Consider the following 19,384-nt stretch of genomic DNA (forward strand, 5'->3'; position numbering starts at 1 on the left):
AATACTCATTGCCTATAGGCTTGAAAGGTTGCTCTGAAAAGTTTGTAGCTTGCTCCTTTTTTAGGATGGCAGCTGTAGTCAACCCGGATTCACAGTGTTTAAAATGGATTAAAATGGGACCACATGGAGTCACAGCATAACACCCCCTCCCCCTACTGTAGCAAAATCCACCTCTTTGCAGTTGATCTTCATTTTCATTATAACACAAAGCCCCCGAATGATGATAATTTATTGTGTTTAATCTCAATGTCTCATCTTAATGCCCAGTGTAATGCACATATTCACCAGTAGTGTATTTCATGTTGTATGTATTGTGATACACTTTGGATATGGAAGGAAGAAACATCCCCAGTTTGGAGAAAACTTCATGTTTAACAACTGTTAGTTAAATCTAGGGATTAGGGAATCTAAGACTTTTTGGGCAGCAGCTATAGTCACAATTTGTCTCCAATTCAAACTGTGTGTACACACTATTATGTTATTTGTGTAGTATTTCTGAATAGGATAGGTTTTCTTTGTTATACCAATCCATCAAAGAGGAGGTTTAAAGGTGGATTTTTAGAAAAAGCAAATAACTTTAAATTGAAAACACAATATAAGTTCAGCCCAGGTTTTTTACTCATATAAATCAGCATGGGAGTGCGCCTGCTGCCCGACCCTCCACTGTCTCCGACCCCAAGATAAAACCTATTAGCTCCTCTAAAAACCAAAACCTTTAGGGGCCTTGTCAGGGCACAAGTTCATAAATAACATGGAAGAAGACTGCAGCATGTAATCTTCTCTGGCCCTTTGGTTTCTCTTCCTCCAGTTCCTTCTCTCATCCCCTCGCTCTTTTCTATCACAGGATCCTTCTCTTTGGTAGTATGGGAGATGCCAGGGAATCCACTTCACCTCCACTTGTCTCTGCTTTAGGCTTGCACTTGCTGGGCATTTTAGCACAGACAATATTTATTTGTTTCATTTATTTGTGTTTTATATGTTTTTGGACTAATGGTTATTGTGGTTGCCATGCTGTTCCTACTTTTCACCTATTTCCTGTTGGTCCTGTTGTTCTTTTGTGTCTGAATGTAACTTTCCATTAGCTTTAGCATTGGACAAGTTGGCATTAATTTTAGATGCTCATTCCAACCAGTTAGTCTTTGTAGTTCAGTGCTCCTGTTACAATTTATTGATAGGGATGTTGTTCTTCACTCAGCTCTGCCTCTGTCTGCTATTATGCCTTGATTCTCTTTCACTTAGATGTATCATTTGCTGCCTTGTTCGATTTTGCATCATCATACTGCATCACCTTTTCTGCATCAATTCCTTTAGCCCCTTAAAATGTGCTAATTTGAAAAGAACCAGAGCAAATCTGGTATAATTGTGTTGTGATGCAGGTGTTATGTGCTAAAAACAGTTTATAACTTCATTAAATTTGTGAAAAAACTCTAAAAGCATGTTTCAATTGATAATCACAGCTTATGATTTTAGGTGCGGAAGTCTGCAAAAGCCAGGCAGAACTCCAAACCTTATGTCCCTCTGCACATGCTGTAGCCAGCGCAGCCCCTGGTTTCTTTGAGCAGAGGGCTCAGCTGTGTGAGTAAAAAGCGCTGACTCAGGCCCCAGCCCCTCATAGCCAGGCTGCCTGTGGAATTCGGAGCAGAGGTGCAATGTTAGGGAGAACAGCAGCTGTTTAGATGAAGACAGGTTTGCCTCTTTGTCCACCAGTGCCAACCCGCCCCATTCACTCTCCCTGTCTTATCTGTCTGTCTGTCAGCTCCTGTTATGTCTGTTTAGGTCATTCACCCAGTCTTGATCGCTTGTATGTCTCTCTCCCTCCTTTATTTCCTCCGTTTGCTCTCTTGTCCTGTCCTCCCCTTTCCCTCCCTGCCTCTCGCAGCTCCTCTGCCCCCTCCCTCGCTCCCTCCCAGCCTGCTGTATCCCAGCTTTGCCTAGTGACAGGGAAGGCTGGGTTGATGTGTGAGTGTGTGTGTGTCTGTGTAGGGCATGTACCAGTAGTATCATGCATTGTTCATGTGTGTGAGGGTGTACTTGTCCTTTTTTTGGGGGTATGTTTGCATGCGTATACTTTGTGTTGGCGTGTGCAAAAGAGACACATATGCAGAGGCTGAGTCGATCCGACAGCACAGCCAGTCCATCCAGCAGACAGCACAGAGCTGAGCTGCATCCCTGATAAAGCTCCTCTGCTGCATCCATACACACACACACACACACACACACACACACAGGCTTTGATCCTCTATTTCATGCTGTCATGCTTGGAAAGGGAACTTCATACCAAATGAAACAGGTTGGACAGGTATTTGCCCTTTGAATTTGTTTCAGATTAAATTAGGACTGCACACTCCAGTGGCTAAATTAGCTATTTGAACAGTGCTGCAGCAGCCTGCAGGTTACACAAGCAGGCTCTTTTGAATCCCAGGATGCCAAGATAATGTTGGCAAGCACGAAATTTGTCCCCACATCTCATCAGTAGTGATGCATTGATGCAGCTTATAAATTAGATACAGATATCCAGATTTTTTTTTTTAACCACTATCAGTTAATATTGATATGCATTTTGTAAGATTCAAAACAGGTTAAGCTAATCAGACATTAATGTTTGCTGTGTTTAAGTGGATCATTTTCTTCATGTTGCTGTTTTGAGAGTTGTGATACAGCAAGTGATGTACGCCCCACTAAATGTCAAGTCCACAATCAGGCAAATATCAGCACTAATAATAGTATTGCACTGATATCAATGGCCCCATTTGCACTTGTTATTTCAATTGTATAAAATCCAGATGTGATTTAGCAGTGTTGTTTTTAACATTGTATACCCTGCAGTGGAGAACAGCCTCTCAGCTGCAAAACACTGTACAGGCGAAATGAAACAGACTGAGGGTCGAGTTGTTTTCTTGAACAGACCAGAGTTGGCCTGGAGTTCTGCAGTGTGAGTTGGTCAGCTGGTCTCGTTTGTTACTGCTGGAGTTCGGTGCTCCACTCCGCTAACGTTAGCTAGTCTCTTCACATTTCGTCATCAGTGTAGTTAGATGACGGTTTAAACATTTGCCTCACTTATTTAATACATGGCCTTTGCTGTGTGATGTAGCACCACTGCTCGTTTTCCCCAAATCTTAATACGCCTAATATTATATATGTCCTAAAAATGTTATAATATTTAGTGACGTTAGCCGAGGCAGGGTACCTCCTCTATCAAAGGCTGCTGGAAACCCCGATAGTCATGGTAGTCAAAGAGCATAAAATAATCTTTTTGATTTGATATAAAAGGATCCTTCCATTCCTGGGTGTACTTAATATTTTCCTGTGCAGTATATTTCTTATTCTGCAATTCATTCAGTGACTCCTACTTTTGTGTTCTGAAGATGTAGTTAAAAAAAAAATCTGTCCTCTTTGCTTAAAGTCCTTTATACATCACTTTTGGCTGATTTTAATGAACCCGACGTCTGTCTTCCTTCTCTCTACAGCTAAACCCTTCGCTTCCAAAGTGAAGCAGATGCGCCTGCACAAGGAAGACTTTGAGATCCTTAAGGTGATTGGACGAGGAGCCTTTGGAGAGGTAATATACCTTCTGGTTTTTACACTCAACTTAATCATGCAGCAATCCATTACCATACCCTTTTTTCTCTTTTGTAAAAGAAACAGGTGTTATAGGTTAGTTTGGAGCATTTTCTTATAGATGCATCATCTGCAGTGTATGTTTTCTGTCTACTTGTCTGTTCCGACAGGACACATCTCAAAATCTGGTACTTCTTCCTTGAGGCAGAGATTTTGCAGTTTGATCTTTGCACAATACCTGCCAGTAAAAGGCTATATTCTCTTGTACCCTTATATCTTATACCCGAGTGATTAAAGGCAAGAGTGTTGTTGTGTTTGATAGTAGATTACTTTCTGCTGCATTCCAGCAGCAGTGCATAGTATTATTCTGCTGCATGAGCATGACTCTACTTGCAGCTTGAATAACATTTTCAAATTCTTCTTTCACACTTAACCCGTGAACAGTAAGGTTGCTGGAAGGTTGAAATACTTTTGTCACTGCGTTTCAGGTAATGATGTCAAAGCTGGGGAATGTTGGAGGGACAGGTAGTGTGGTCCTCACATAAGACTCTTACATAATGTCGGTGTACTGCAAAAACCTTGCATCTTCACGCTGACAGTTTAGATTATCAAACAGATAATCAGAAAATGTGGGGTTTCAGCACTGAATTGATCATCTTGAGCCATGCTACACTCTTGCAAATATTTAAACTCTAAAACTGTTATTCCACATCTGTACAAACAAGTTAGTGAATTCCTGAATTCCTCTTAAAACACTGATAGGCGGAGCGAGACGGAGAGAAATCAAGAAAGTGATAGATTGATGGAGACAGATTGGGACACACCTGCCAGCATGTAGCTGCAGTACCGCCACAAAATACTAACATGTTCACTTGAGCCACTGCAAGGAGTGCTGGTATGTGCATGCGTGAGTCGTGTGTGTGTGTGTGTGTGTGTGTGTGTGTGTGTGTGTGTGTGTGTGTTTCAGGCGTGTTCTGCTCAGTGCTGTGGTTTGATCCATGAATGGTGCTACCTTGTGGTGACATTCCAGTGCCTTTTCACTAAGTCAGCTGTGCTAGTACGAGTTTTACACGGCACAAAAATTTAATTAAGACATCATGGTTGTCTCATGGCTCCGCTTTTTAATAACCTGATAGAACAATACTTACATAATGTGGATTTAATGGTATAGTAAACAGAAATGTGGAAATGTAGTAGAATGAAAAAGAACTCAGGTGGAACGCTTGTGACCAAAGCTAGATGTCATGTTGGCTCAGTGATCAAAGTAGCTGAAATGTTTGCACAGCTTTTGATAGTGTCCCCCATTTCACCATTGTCTGCAATCGGCCACCACTAGCACAAAACTAGTTCTGTTTTTTTGCACTTCTTGACTGCATAATTCCAGTTTATTTCTTTCGTTTTCACCATGTTTCTCTTTCCTTTGCTCATTTTAAATTCGATTAAGGCAGGACTTTGCACTTGTGACAATTACTGTTCAAAGCAGGAACTATAAAGATGGCGTCACATTCAATTTTATGTTTTAATTCATTCCAAACTGTGTGAGCTGTCCCATCTGGCTTGGAATATCATTAAAGAAACAGAACTTAAATGACACTGAATATACAGATATAAACCCCAAGCAATCTTCTCAACAGCAGTCTGACAACACATTCTTGTGCAAGTTTGTAAGTGCTGCTACCTTAAGGCACCTGTGTGGCAAATCAGCAAGCACATTTGCCAGTTTTTCGTTATGGCTGTTGGCATTAGGCATGGGTGGAAATGAAAATTTAATGTCACGATTATCCTCACGATAATAAAATGGCTCTAAAACATACTGGAATCACTATACCTTACATTTTGTTAAAAAACAAATATTTTTATTTCATCACAGATAGGACATCTCTTTAGTGAACATCCTGTTTAGTGAAAAACAATCTTAAATAAGGTAATAAATAAAATAAATCATAAGGTCCTCCTGCATAAATAAAGGATGAATAAAAAAATAGCAACATTGTGTGAGTCTTCTTTCTCACATGATAGTTCCTGTATTTTTCTAAATCAGGCTTTATTTTTCACTTCTCTACCTTGATGTCAAATGGCACAGACAACAATTTCATCAATTGCATCAGTATATATAATTTACCCCTGACTGAGGAAATACAGTAATTATCCTTTAACAAAAATAAAGTCCAACTGGCATTGTGGCACAGAGTCAAACTGTCCTACTTTGGACCTGTTTTAGTAAAAAAAAAAGCAGTCACTCATGTCAAGATTATCCCGATACTGGAAATTCACAACGAAAATTCAAACTTGTATTTTATGGTATTTCTGCTCAATCTTCCTAATTAGATAATGAGAGAGGAGTTATGAGAAATTAGGCAAAGAGTGTGCGAGAGAGAGAGAGAGATGGGGACAAATTGAAATAGTTTAGAGGAGCCCACACTGTTGGCTTGGATTTGCTGAAGAAGATATCATGTGAAGTCAGTTCATCTATCTGTTGTACTCTTTGTTCCTCTGCCTCAGTGCTGCTTGCAATAGCTGACACTGATGGAGCATTGACCTTGGCTCATGGTGCGGTGGCGAATTTGACGGTGACCTGACCTATTTTAAGGCCTAGCTATACATCTATACTGCTGCATGCGTTCCTGTATCATGTACTCGCTGTTCCGACCTCCCTGTTTTTATAGTGGTGACGCATGACTCAAATAATGTTAGATGGGCAAGCAGTTTGTCAGCAACATTCATCCATCTTCCACCTGAATGGCGGTCATTCACGCCGGTGGGTCTCACATGCAGCTGATCTGATCGTCCCTCAGTCCTTCAGCTTAGGTCTGAATCACTGTGTTGTCTGGGTAGATTCCCAATGATAAAATGAAGCCCCTGTGAGGCGCCTGGCAATCTGTTTACACATTCACTCGTGAGCATGTTTCCCCCCTCAACATTCTGACAGTGGTTTAGCGGTTTTGTGGTATCTGTTTTGAAAGGGGTTTTGTGGGTTGTGGGGAAGTGTGTGAGAGTGAGAGTGAGTTTGTGGCTGGTTATGTGCACAACTGAAAGAGTGCTCAAGACCTATTTGTGTGTGACTGTAAGTGGATTTATTTTTCCTTTTGTATGTTTCAGTAAATTTTATGTGGTTTGACTAGCCCCTCACCCCGCTATCCTCGGCTGTCCCTATCCTCTTTCTCTCTCTCTCTCTCACGTCTCTGGTGGGGGAAATCCTGTGGTCGCTCCGTTTGCGATCTCAATTGTCTTCCACTGAGTCGTCTTGTTATTCACCTCTATATATAGAGGGCTGCCTCATGCATGTTTCCTCCCTGTGCTGAAGGTCATGATACAGACAGTTTGACACACTGCTGATGAGTAAATTGTATCACCCCAAATCCAATTCCCCCCCCCCCTTAGGCATTTGAAATAAGACTAATTAGTGCCATATTTACTTAATTTATTTTTTTATCTCTTCCTGTTTATTGATTGCTCATATTTTGTAGTAGTCAGTAGGGAAGGGGTTTATTGGGAATCAGTTTAGCATAGCTTAATTTCCTTTATGAAAGCAAATGTTACATATAATGTTTATTCTGTAATAAAGAAATGTGTGTGATTCATATCACACGGCTTTCTGGTACCTACTGATCTTATCATTACTGCGCATAGCACTACCCTTTGTTAATTACAGACACACACACTCTTTTCCCCCTTCTTCCTTACTGATAGCACCAATATCTTTCAGTAACAAACTTTGAGATTGACTCATACTTCAGTATCGGTAATGCTGAACTTAGCGTTAAATATAATTAGGTTTTGATGCAGTTTTCTGTCCAAAACACTTAATTTACTGATATTGGGTAATAATTACTTTCCATATGCTCTACATACTTTAGCCCCTTTGGCTAGATGCTTATCCTTAATTGCTTTGTCGGGTTCCCATCTGTTTTTTAAAATGCCTTATTTGTGCAAATCTGTTTCCCTCCAGACTCCTCTTCTGATAAGGAAATACCATAAATGAGGCATTTCCATTTATTATTATAATGATATTCCCAGTGTCGGTAAATAGCTTATCTGGGGCACTTATTAGCTTCAGTGTGTATCACCCACCACACAAAAAGAATGATGATGATGTGCAATGAGGTTTTTCTCATTTCCCATCACATTCCTTACACTTTTTTGCTCTTGTGTTTTTTCGCTTTGGAAATAATAAAAAAAGACACCATTCTCCAAAGTCTTTAGATGCCGAATATCGCTTACTACAACCCCATACATACCGCTTCGTCATGTGGAGGAAATCCAAAGCTTGACAGGCTGTGTGTGCTTTGTTATGGTTGCTAAGCTATGATTGCACAATTGCTGTTCGGGGTACGGGTTTAGTGAATGGTCAGTTGGCCATAAATGTTCTGGATGGAGGTGCTTCATTCATTGTTTACAGTTTTTGATGTTTCATGCAAATGCCCAGCCATTTAGTTTTCACTTATGTCATTTGATTTTGTGCACACAACAGTATCCATTTCTGTGTGAGGCATAAACTAACTTTTAGATTTTAAGCGAAAGGACCTGAAAACCTGTTTTCTCAATGAGTTTCTTACTAAGTCCTACATGCTCCAAATACTTTCTGCCAAAGTAAATTGGATGGCCCACCTTGAATGAAGCTCTCAGTTATACTCCAGTACTCCTCCTTTATGCGCAGTGATTCATCCAGCAATAACCGAGAATATCAGAGGCTGTGGAGGTGATATGACCCACATGCTTAGAGGCTACGTGTGGTGACAGTACAGTTGTCATAGGTGCTTGGTGCTACTCTACATCATGTCCGGCACACCACTGTGGAAGCAGACAAAGTATAGCCCGTGGTTTATCAGCCTGTTGAGCGAGTCGGTGTGTGATCACCTAGATGTCTCACGTTCTCGTCAAAACAAGGGCCTGTCCTGCTGTAGCCTCCCACACTGACTCAATCTGCTTATCAGTGAGGTCATTAGTCTCGTAACTGTTATCTAGGTTTCCGCCTGCTACTGCGCAGTTGCTGTTTGTTCTCGCAGCTTACACCGTTGGGCCTGAGCTCATGGATAAGTCCTAAATGGATAAGTCTTGAGTTTTCCCTGCCTGGTTAACTCTTGGATGGACCCTTTAATTGGTCGGCCAGTTAATTGAACTAAATGAAAAATGTATGAATTCAGTGCAGTGTCAATTGATGAATAGATGCCAATAGTCTTGTTTTATTCTGAAAGTTGTTTTTGTGCTTTAGGAGATTACTAGCCCATTTTACTACCAGTACGTGTGTAGGGAAGAGGAACATTTGTAGACGACAGAGCATCTTCTGTGCTTATCGTCTTTGTTTGTGATATAAACATGGATAGTTTCTCTATGATAACTATATGTTAGAAGACCCATGCCCTGCCCTGATCTGCCCTACCGCTGTATCCGCGCTTTGAAATATAATTCATTTTTTGTAGTGGTCACATGTGTACCTTCCTCCTTCTCTGAACGGGAGGCCCGTCCTAACACGCCCAGCTGTTGCCAGATGCATATTTTCAGGATGCTTTTGGTTACAAGTCCCAGCACTGACACCTTTCTTCTGGAGGTTATAATTAGTAGCCAAGCTAGTCTTTTTTGCAGCAATGGGGACTGATTGTGGCCTAGAAAGTGTCTGTTGTGCATGGCTACAGCAGAACGGGAAGCGTATATATAGCTGTAGCACTTCAGTCCCCTCCATTTATTTTGGGAGCAGCAAATGGTAATTTAGTGGTTTTCTCCAGATTTCAGTGTCCGTTACCTTCACAGCCTGCCCATTATTCTTTTGTAACAGGAGAGTCCACCACCTGCATTGGAAAAGTGACCTTTGTTGCAGTGTTGTGGTATTAACGAGGAGTTTTTTAAATTCTTATTAGATTATATAACTTGCTGATGTTTTGCTAAGATTTTCAGTTATTCTTCCTGATACTGTATTTTTGGATTTTGTTTTGCTCTGATCTCATCCCTGTGTGTGTAGACAGACAAACTGCAAGAACTTGGTTTATGTAATAACCCTTTAAAACAAATTTGTGCTATCAGTCATTGTGTGTCTGATGATTCCATATGTATCTAGATGCACTTTCTATGATCTGATACAGAACTATACAGGTAAATTTGTAACGGTACCATACATCGTGATTCAGAGCAGATTTGATTTGATTTAATTTAGTTTTAGCCGTGATTGGGATTTTATATTTTTTCTTTTTTAATCAGACTATGAATCACTTATTTCTTCAATTTTTATTTCACATACTGAAACAGAAACACCCCAGAAAATGATGTCTTCTGCCACACAAACAGTAGTAAACATGGACACTGATACATTTGGCACATTTTTGGCAAATCTGTAAGGATTTCTTATTCAGCGCACATGTCACCTTCCTGTGTGAGTAGCGAGGTTTGAGGTGTCAACTTCATATTTTATGATGCAGTAGTGCATTTTACAGACTGCTAATGCAATGTAAAGATTCCAGGCAGTGTTGCACACAGTGATTCGACATTTCTTTCAGTGTGTAAATGTTGTGGGTGGCTTGAAGTAGGTATGTGATTGTGGAATGTAGCAAGCAATGACCTTTTAAAGCTGACCTTACTGAGAACCCAAAATATTTTTCTATAACAGCAAACAATCTAAGTTAGGAGCTAAGCTAGAATGTTCTGCCAGCTAACTATGCTTCTTTATAATAAAAAAAAAAGTGTATATAAGGTTCTCTGTCTTTTCTACTTGAGTTACCTGTTTTTCATGTTTATTTTTTTGGTCCCATCATTCATTTCAGGGTTGTGATTCGTCACACATAATTGGTGGTTAATTGGGGTGTATCACACTGGGACTTCAGGGCAAATTTAAGTACAAAATAGTTTTTAGCTGTACAATCACATTTATGATCATTGCTTTTTAATACAGTTCAGCACTCATATAGCATTTTGCAAATGTGACGTCTTGGCCCAGTTTTCTATCCGATTGTCTCCTCCATGTTGGCCATAGCTTCAGGTCCTTCCTGTCGGCCCCATCTTGAGCACACCTAGCTGGGCAGGTTTCCAGAGAATGAAAGGGATCTTAGGTTACCTCCATCATGACACATATTGCCACAGGGAGCGCACAGCCAAACACATCTTACTGTTGAATAGAAAAGACCTGGGTCATCTGTAAAGTACTCTTGTTTTCTCCAGTGACATTAGTGGGGGGAGGTGTGTGTGTGTGTGTGTGTGTGTGTGTGTCAGTCCGTGAATAGTTTGCATGTGTGCAAGTAGAAAGTGTAATTTTACTGTCACGGACATCTCAGTGTTCTCTTTCCACTCCTCCCTGATCTTTTACTTTCTTTCCTCTCACAACTTGTCTCTTTGCTCCTCCTCCCTTCTTCCCTTTTCTCTTCCCACTTCCCTGCTTATCTTCCCATCCTCCCCTTTCCTCCTTCTCTGTTGTCTTGTTTTTTCCTTTCTCTCGCCTGCCCTTCTTACATTTTCTCACCCACTCTGTTCACCTTGTTCCTCAACGTCCCTTCTTTTTTGTTGTCCCATCTCTCTTCTCCTTTGACCTTTCCCCATCTCCTTTACAGACCTGAAATTCCCTTTCCATCTATGCCACTTCCATCTAAATTTCCTTATTATTACCGTCCACCTCACTTTTGCTTTAAAGGTCTTAACAAATGCCTAGTGGATGTTTTCATTCATTTGGGTAGACCCATTTATAGTATGGGTGGTCCCAATGGGAATCAAACCCTTAAATGGTACAATGTCAGTGCTGGGCTGTACCAGTCGAGCCGCAGAGGACTGTAGCACAGTAACAACCCCCCTTCATTTTCCACAAGTGCTGACATCCAGAGGGGGAAAAAAATTCAGAGAAAGGATGAGCCCAAAAAAGGCAGTAGGAAACTTGTGCTGTAATATCTGTCAGGATGTTGTGACCTGTTGGTACTGGAACACCACTGGCAGTAAAGTCTTACTTTTGTTTAAGTGATTGGTGACTTTAATTTGACTGATCTTGAAATTTACAAGGTGCAGGGAAGTTAATGAGTGCCACAATACGGCTACATGCTCGTATGTGCGCTGTGCCAACTCAGATTTCTATGCACTCGATATTGGAAAATATTGTCTGGGTTTCTGAACATTCCCACAGCTCATTCCCGGTATTCCTAGCTCTGGCTCTTGTAACCACCCTGTAGTGTTTTTCCTTTCAGGCTGATGTGGGAGCTCTGGCTTGTGAAGGCAATCAGAGGTTGCCATAAAGTCATTTGTTCCTGGGATTGAGCAGCAAGTGTTTTTGCTGGCAGTAAAAGCAGAAGATTCATACAGCTGTCCGTGTCTGTTTCTCAGGTGGCCACCTCCAGAGCCTGCAGCTCCTTCCGAAGTGGAGATGGAGTCAGGGCAAACATCACATATCATAAATTTAACTGGATATTGCAATCAGGACAAAAAATACAAAAATAGTTCACTGCACTTTTGATATCTTGAGAACTTCTTAATGGATTATTTTTCGTTAATTATGTTGTTAAACATGTCACCTCACTTCATCAGCAAACTTCCCTGTTATCTATCTAACCATGTCTTTCAGTCTTACATGTGCCACTTTTCAAATGTGATACACAGTATTTTTTTGGTACTGAACTGATACACTACATGGTATATGGTTATCCATCTGATCTGATGCCACCTAAAAGTCCCCAATATTTATGCCTTGTGCAAATTAGGGCTGCACAGTTAATGCCGTATGCTTGTAGGGAGTGCTTGTGTAGCACCATTACAATAGCATTATCATGATAATTAGCAAAATTGGTACTTTGTTCAAGTCATTTGGTTTATAGAGACTTCCTGGACGATTTTAAATTTAAATTGATCCTTTACAACATACACAAATTATTCTTTAACGTAACAAAGATGACCACTGCTCAACACTTGACTTGATTCTGCCCAGCTTCATTTGATTGACTTCTATGACATCCAATAAAAACATTGAGAAGTTTAGTTAATTTCGAGTAGAGCATGTTTTCCAAGCCCATCTCACTTTTCTAAACACAATCTTCCAGTTCCAGCTGAACAGATGTAGCTCACTACACCTACACAGGTCCACTGAAATGAATAATGTTCCAGATGATGACAGAGCCAAATATGGCAAATAATGATGGTGATTCTGTTTCCCAGAATATACTGATACTATAATTTGTGATTAAGTTATCATAATATCTTGTATTATAATCAGGTTTATCTGTGTCACTTGAATTGTGCGGCACTATCCTTTCCTTGACATCCTGCTGTCTTATCACAGCCATCATTCTGTTACTATCAATACCCAGCAGAGGAACAATGCAGCACCTGGTGCTTCTACCACCAACGGAGTGGCAGACAGTAAGGAAATCCAGCCAAGATGGCAGGCTCCTTTCATATTCTCTCTTTATCTGCAGATGGTATCAGGAGGCTGTGTTGACACAGAATTGTGTAAATCAACTTGTTTGCAATGTGGGTTGAACAGGTCGATGTGCAGGCTTGGAGAATTCTTTGAAGTACTGGGAACACTTCCTGTACAGACAGCAGAAATTGATGTAGCCCAGCCCCTCCAAGGCAGTTTTTCTCATGTTGCTGGCCTGGGTGTATGTTCACTGCAGTAGTCTTTGCACTGTAACACACACTAGATTTGATCTATTGTTTTGTCGAGCCCTGCCTCCCTCCTTTTCTTTGGTGTTAGTGGTTGCTTAATATTTTGGGAACATACTGTTTGTGTGTTTAATGTTGTGGAGCACAAATTGTTTAGTTTAATGCCTCTGACCATTCCTGCCCTCTTATTAGTGTGACGGGACAAGAAACACGGACTGAAGCAGAAGAAGAAAAGACCAAGAACAAGAAACACACAGAGAAGGGGGGGGGGGCAAGTGGTCAAATTGGAGAACTCAGAAGGAAGAGTGGAAGTGTAGGAAAAGAGATGAAGTGGTGGAAAGAGAGAGAAACGGGTAGGGATGGCAGTAAAAGGAATACGGCATTGAGGGGAACTTGAGGTTGGCTGTGGCGGAGTGGAGTGGGCCGGGGAGGATTATTACAGACAGACAACATTGGGAATTCTGGTGTTGCTGGTGTGCAGCCTAGCATTAAATGCAATTTAATGCTCCATGGCATGTTTACGTGCTATATAAGTGATTCCCCGTTTGCCCTTCATGAATTTCCGTTGCTTATCAATGATTTAATGGGGTATCCCCCCCCCCTTTTGTGATAGTTGACATGCATCATATATGGCAAAATATGTGTTGGGGCTGTCAGTGCCCCTTGGCACCGCCTGTGGGGATTCGGCAGCTGTGCATGTGTCATATGAGAGCGAGTCACGGAAAAAATGTTTATTGGGGTTGGTCGTGCCTCTCTACACACATCTCTTGGGAGAACCTCTGGCTGTGACATAAAGGGGCCTGGTTCTATTTCCATCTGTAATTTAGGTAATTTCCTGGATGTTTTTAAGCTACTTGCAATTGAATTGCTAAAAGGGCTGTGTTTTTGAAGTGCCTCTGGCACTGAGTCACTTTCCCTTTTAAGGACTAGGTTATTAGAATCACACAGCTTAATATTTCCTTTGATGACCTTGGTGTGCAATTTATTCAGCCCTCACTTAGTTCTATTTTTTGGCCTTTATTTAACCAGGAAGTACTTTTGTAATAAGGCAGCTGTTATGTCTAGGAGACCAAGGCCTTGTATTTATAAAAATGAGGGCATGATGGATCTGGAACAGTTTTCAACTTTGGTATTTTTTCTAAAAATAGCAAATGAATACTTAATTCCCTTATGTGTGTAGCTAAGTAGTATTAATGGACAATTTTTGGAAAGGTATAAACGCTGAACATATTGCACTTTATGTCGGGAATGATGGGTTGATAGGCTGATTTTTGGGGCAGAACTAGCAGGAAAATAATACAGGAGCCGGTTGGCCCCACTTGAGTTGGCTTTGGGGTATCTGCTGACACAGTGGCACTGAAATGTCACATACGTAGCCATTTTGAATCAGTAAAAAAAGCTTTTGACCATGTGACCACCTGAAACTGCAAGCTTGTACATTTACTTTACTTTTATAAAAAATAAAGGGAAACATATTTTGTGATCATTAAATGCCAGATTCCCAGAGACATTGTCTTCACATTTTCCCATCAGATGTATTCGACTATCACACTAAATCAGAAAAAGATCCGGCCCATAGTCATGACTGGCCATTTATGACCCTGGCGCAATCATAGGCCAGAGTTATTCAGACCTATCATTTGCTCCTTTTTTTATGACAGAGTATTTCCTCAGCAAAGGTTTACACAGTCTAGGAAAACTCCCAGCCTGCTTATGAGGTGTGATAAGTCCGCTGCCCCCCCCAAGTGGGCCCGCCACATTCAGATGGAAGCAAAGGCCATCCCTGGGTCCCTTCCTCTCCTCTCTGCCATTCTCCCTCTTCATGTCATATCCTGGAAAGCCTCACTCTCTCCATCTCCCCTGTCTCTCCTGCAAGTGGCATTTTTGTGTCGTTACCTCACTGTGGTTGTAAATAATCCCCGTTATGGCTTCCAGATGTCCCCCCACGTCCCACTCTGGAATTGGGGATGGAGTTGGAGCGCGGTGCGGTTGTAAGGGTTGGACACTTACTGTAACTGGCTCAGCTGCTGACTGGGTCTGAGTACGTGTTGCTTCTCTGTCTCTCACTCTTCTCTCTCGCGTTCTCTCTGTCCTGCCCAGTCGCACTTTCTCCCACTATGAGAAACTACTGAAATAGTTTTCAACTAGACTACAGGAGCTGTATATAGGAAGAACACAGCCGTTTGTAATTACTGATTTGTTTGTTTTATTACCCCCGCTCACTAAAGCTTTATATGACAAGAAAAACTACAGCTCATAGGGAAACTATGAAACTATCATAAATTTAATTTATGATTGTAGCTATAGTTGACAAGTTTACAACATGTAGCAATTATTAGGGATGTCCTGCGCTGATCCTAAAGATCTGTACAAGGGCCGATCTGGGCATATTTTGATGGATCGGTATCGGCTAAAATAAAGCCGATCCCTTCTTTACTAAACTTTACTGTGTTTTGTCCACCTCAGCCTACTCGTGCTGAAGCGCTGCTCTCCTTAATGACTGCTGGGCTCTAGAGTGCGAAAATTGCCATAAATAGGCAAGTGAAAATTAGAGTGTGTGTGAATGTGAAAAATGATTTGCTTGCACTGGGGATTGACTCTGTTCTGACACCTGGGTTGGCAAAATACACATATTCTCTAACTCAGCTGATACAAATCTGTTACCTGTTATTAGTAAAGAGCAGTGTACAAAACGTTCAGCTGGGAGCCTCTCATTTTTAGCCAACGTTGACCGTCGCTTTCACCGATTTTAAAATGACAAGTGTCTCTGGCGGAAGGTCATATCAGCTGTCGATAATTAAAGAGGTACTACACACTAAAAAATGTTAACGCCCTCTAATCAGAGGTGAGCAGCCCACCTCCCCCTGTCTTTGAGTTGGAGTCTGTTAAACTGTTCTCATTTTGAAATATATGCTGATCGAGATGCATCATTCACAAGTTCACAAGTTTCAGCTAGTTTTCAGCTAACCCTCTACTTAGTGTTTTTCAATTTTGGCGCAATGGTTCGGACCGGTACTTTTAATGGCTGTAGAAGCACAACCGGACTGCATTATTTCCCTTGATATGATCCCATGATAAACAGCAGTGCTATGGCTACGTACTGACCAGGTCTCTAGACTAACTTTTCTCACCACCGTCCCGGAACCGTTCCGAAAAAAATTTTAATCCCCCCAAAGTGAATGTAAACCGTCCCAAAATCAAAATGTTGTTTCTTTACTTTGTTAATATCCTCTATAGTTGTTAATTGTAATAAAAACACCATTAAAATGTTGAGGACATAAATAATTGTATTTATTTTGCTCCATTTAAAGAAATAGGTTTAAAACAAAACCTGAAAATTATCTGTAAACTGTCATAAACAGAATTAAAAAAAATTAAATAGGACACAATTTAGTAACACAGCAGTGGCGTCAAGGGCGATTGATAAGACAGAGAACTGATGAATGTCATTCAGGTTTACATAAAATCATATTGTGAACATTACTGGCCATGCTGGCAATTATTTGTCAACTAGGAAAGCTACCATGGCTTTTACCCTGTACGCCGATATTGTTGTTCATTTTGTCAGCTGACAATTACGTGGTTGCTGCCACTGGCTGACAGATTACACTCCATTTAAACAGTTTTCCCGGCCCTCGCCGTTAAGCGGTGCACCGGCGCACTGACATGGAGCGGACCCAGTGTTAGCTCCGTTAGCTTTAAACACAGGACTCTGCTGCCCACCGGCTGCTAACAGCTAACTAGCTCTCCTCCTGCCGATTTCAACACGGATTTGTTGTTCACAATGTAGCATTATCAGGGGAAAAATAATATACTCACACACAGCCAGCGTATGATGTGATCTGTAACCAGCGCAACATATTTGGAAGTTGGGCCGGTACCGCAGGAACATTTAAGAATCTTCACAATTTTTGTCGGTCTCTCTGTGGACACGGAGAGTCTGACAGCAGCTGCTCATAGCTGGTTAGCTGTCTGTCGCTCACTCTGGTCGGTGTCCCCTTACCTCCAGCGGCACACACAAGGCCACGCCCCCTACACTGTTTGTCCTGCAGTCCTCTGCTGCATTTTTAAAATATGCTGGGAGGGTGGGAGCGGGCAGAATTTGGGGGTGAAGTTACACTTTAACGTTCATCCGTAAGTAACTTGATAACTTTTCTGTTTTGGGTTTGTGTCTTCTCTGCAGCCACTGTCTGTACTCAGCCAAAGACGTGTTTATGAGGTCAAAGAAGCATCACTTTGTAACAACCAAGACTAAAATGCTCCAAATACTTCAAAAACAATGTGGGTGTGGATTGCCCTGTAGCCTCTTTGTCTCTGTGTTGTTGTCCACCTGGATCATCACTCTTTCTCTGATGCCCTGTGTAGCTCCCCTCTTTATTTATTCATTTCTCTTCAAATTTTTCCTCGCTGATTCACTGTCTGCTGAACATGCATCAACTACCGTGGGAAAGGCAGAAAGTTATATTGGCAATAATGGTGAAACAAAAACATATGGTTGGTTGATGCTTCACCGCGTCATTGGAGCGCTGAAAAAAGTCGAGGCCAGCTCGACTTTGAGCGCGTCTCACGGCAGTTTGTAGCTTCACGTCACCAGCTTCCATTGAAAATGGGTTTGTAACCTGTTGCTTTGTTGCCGGTAGTGTGCACACAGCTTTAGACAGACTGTTTGTGTCATGTAACTGTATTTGTTTGTCTTCCTGAAATATTGACTGTAGTGGTGGGTGTGCTATTCTGCACTAAAGAACACAGACACAACAGTCCCATCGCATTTAGGTTTGTGATAAAAATTAAGTTATATTTATAAGTTAGTTTAGTTACTTTAATTACAAAAAAATGAATGTCGTTACACCCAGCATTGAGTCACACACAGAAACCATGCATGTATAACAGACATTGTTATACTCTGTGTCTACACTCATGACACACACACACACACACAGACACAGACAAATTTCACATGAACACACCCTGGAGACCCAGGCTGAGGCCAGTTGTGAGTACTGAGCATATCATTTGTGGGCCGGCTGCTAAGTGAACACACTTGCGTGTAGTTACCAAGTTTCACACAAAAATGGCTCTGACTTCTCTTGTCGGTATGTAGTAAGATGGTCCTGATAAGCGCTCAGCATTTTGGGCTAAACCAGTCTGGCTATGTGGATTAGCTGGCGTCACTCATGTTTTTCCAGTTTCACTGCATCCTAAGGCCTTCCACTGACTATATGTGTAAACAGTACAAGCTGCAAGTGTATGTGTATATTTTAATGTTTTTGTGTTCGTGTCTGTGTACTCATAGTGTGTCTGCGGATGGATGTCTTCCCCACAAAGCACACAGTACGGTAATGTGACTGACATGTCATCTTTTTCCAGTCTTGCCTCACTTGCCCTACACATTGCAAAACCCTTTTAAAAACAAAGAGCTCCAGTCATGCTAAAGCTTGGATAGTCACCTTCCCAAGCATTGCCAGGAGTTCCTACCACACCTTGTCATAGCAACAGTTGTTATGTTTAGGTCTACCTGTATATTTTGCAAATGACTTAAGATGTATGACCAAACTGAATGGTATTTTTTTTTTCTCTGTTGTAAAAAGGGATGCAACTATGTCACAATGAATCCATCTCCGCTACAGGAAAAGTACAGACACATTGATCCCTGGGTGAATATGGGTGAGCTTAGCGAGTGCAAGCAGTTCTCGTCTGAGTCAGGGTGTTTTATATGTTGACCCCGCATAGTGACATATGGGCCTAGTATGTACAAAGCACTCACACATACACACAATTGAATACCATTTATAAATTACAAGCCAGAATAACAGGCTAATAGCTACTTCAAAAAACCCACCTGCTGTTGGAGTGATTGCCAGAGGTTTTTTCTCTCCAAAAAAGCAATTTTTATAATCTGTTTGGCTGTGGTATTTCTACCAAGACCAGAGCAAGACATAGTCACCAATTACGTGTCAGATGTAGATCTAGGAAACTAGATCTAGCTGTGTGTGTATGCGCACATATTTGTATGTGTCTATGTTTGTATGTGTGCTTTGTTGTGGACAGGGCCTGTGGGCTCCTGGCTCAGAGATGAAAGACATTTCTCATGTGGCTGGTTTAGTGGAGCTCCTGAGTCAGCATGCAGCTACTAATCAGTGTTTTCTCCCTCTCAGCTAGCCTGACTCTGTTCTCCCTACTCTCTGGCCTGCCACCCTCTTAGCTCTGACTTGTATCATTAAGAGTTAAACCAGAAGGGAATCCGATACATGTATTTTATCCT

General features: G+C 41.4%; 1 protein-coding gene across 7 annotated transcripts in view; it reads left to right on the plus strand.

The window, feature by feature from the left end:
* The window catches only part of cdc42bpab (CDC42 binding protein kinase alpha (DMPK-like) b), an 82,672-nt gene that overhangs the window by 12,273 nt on the left and 51,015 nt on the right, over window positions 1-19,384 (plus strand). For all 7 annotated transcript variants that reach the window (XM_044170399.1, XM_044170398.1, XM_044170400.1 and 4 more), the window contains exon 2: window positions 3,468-3,559. In XM_044170399.1, coding sequence (XP_044026334.1) covers window positions 3,468-3,559 — 92 coding nt within the window. The remainder of the gene's footprint in view (window positions 1-3,467; window positions 3,560-19,384) is intronic.

The sequence above is a fragment of the Siniperca chuatsi genome, linkage group LG16 (genome assembly GCF_020085105.1).
Source record: "Siniperca chuatsi isolate FFG_IHB_CAS linkage group LG16, ASM2008510v1, whole genome shotgun sequence".
In the NCBI taxonomy this organism is placed as follows: Eukaryota; Metazoa; Chordata; class Actinopteri; order Centrarchiformes; family Sinipercidae; genus Siniperca; species Siniperca chuatsi.